Here is a 1,270-nt window from a genome sequence, read left to right on the forward strand (position 1 = left end):
CACATACATACACACATACACACGTACATACACACATACACAAACAAGATTTTTCGTAGTTATGACACGCTCTGGATCAACGTGCAAACAAATAAGTTAAATTGACTCTTGGAAAAATTGTATGAAGATGTTTTTGTATGTATGCATGTATGTGTTTGTTTGTTTGTTTGTTTGTATTGATGTATGTATGTATGTATGTGTGTGTGTTTGTATGTTTGTATGTGTGTATGAATACTGAAACGTAATACTTCCTTACATACAATTTATGCACATGTACATTTTTGTTTTAAAGTGGATACCTATGCAACATAACTATTTGTTTGTATACATTCATTCATACATACATACATACATTCATTCATACATACATACATACATACATACATACATACATACATACATACATACATACATACATACATACGTACGTACATACATACAGACATTTTTTTATTTACTCTTCTAATATTTCTTTCACTTTCTCTCTTTCCCTCTCTCTCTTCTCTCTCTCCTCTTTGTTGTTGTATTTGGTTGTATGTCTCAATGTCGACCCATGTGACGTAAGAGGGTTATGCAAATAAGATGTTTTGTGTGTTTTGTATGTTTGTATGTATGTATGTTTTTGTATATTTGTGTGTTTTTGTGTCTACATGTATGTTTGTATGTCTGTATGTATGTTTGTGTGCACTTGTAGGAATTTATAAAATAAATACATTAACACGTAAACTAAACACACACACACACACACACTCACACATACTTAGATTGGCCTGTAAAAAAATATACACTCATACTAATACATAAACACACTCCAACGCGCACACACACAAACAAACACACACACACACAAACAAACACACAAACACACACACAAATACACTAACACACACACACAAAACACACACACACACACACAAACACACACACAAACACACTCACACAAACAAACACACACACACAAACAAACACACACACCAACACACACACACACACACAAACACAGGTTATTCACTGTAGTGGCTACCTAAAAGTTCGCCAGGTGGCCCTGGACACCCACCCCTACGAAACCTGCTACCAACACGTGGGTCTAGTGGCCGTTGGACACTCCCTACCTAGCAGTGCCATAACTGAGATCAAGCTTCACAGCAATATGTTCATGTTTCGGGCTAGTCTGGATTTGAAGCTTATATTTTTGGATTCCAGGTTTGTTTGTGTGTTTATTTGTTTGTGTGTTTGTTTGTTTGTGTGTGTGTTTGTTTGTCTGTGTGTT

At 35.5% G+C, this 1,270-nt stretch overlaps 1 protein-coding gene across 1 annotated transcript; it reads left to right on the top strand.

Moving 5' to 3' along the window:
• Nucleotides 1-1,012: 1,012 nt before the first annotated feature.
• HELRODRAFT_90047 (hypothetical protein) lies at nucleotides 1,013-1,201 on the top strand (the record flags this gene model as incomplete). The annotated part of the gene is made up of 1 exon (XM_009031575.1): nucleotides 1,013-1,201. A coding segment is annotated over one exon (189 nt), but the record flags the coding sequence as incomplete, so codon positions are not given.
• Between the last annotated feature and the right edge of the window lie 69 nt (nucleotides 1,202-1,270).

The sequence above is a fragment of the Helobdella robusta genome, assembly GCF_000326865.2.
Source record: "Helobdella robusta unplaced genomic scaffold HELROscaffold_76, whole genome shotgun sequence".
Lineage (NCBI taxonomy): Eukaryota > Metazoa > Annelida > Clitellata > Rhynchobdellida > Glossiphoniidae > Helobdella > Helobdella robusta.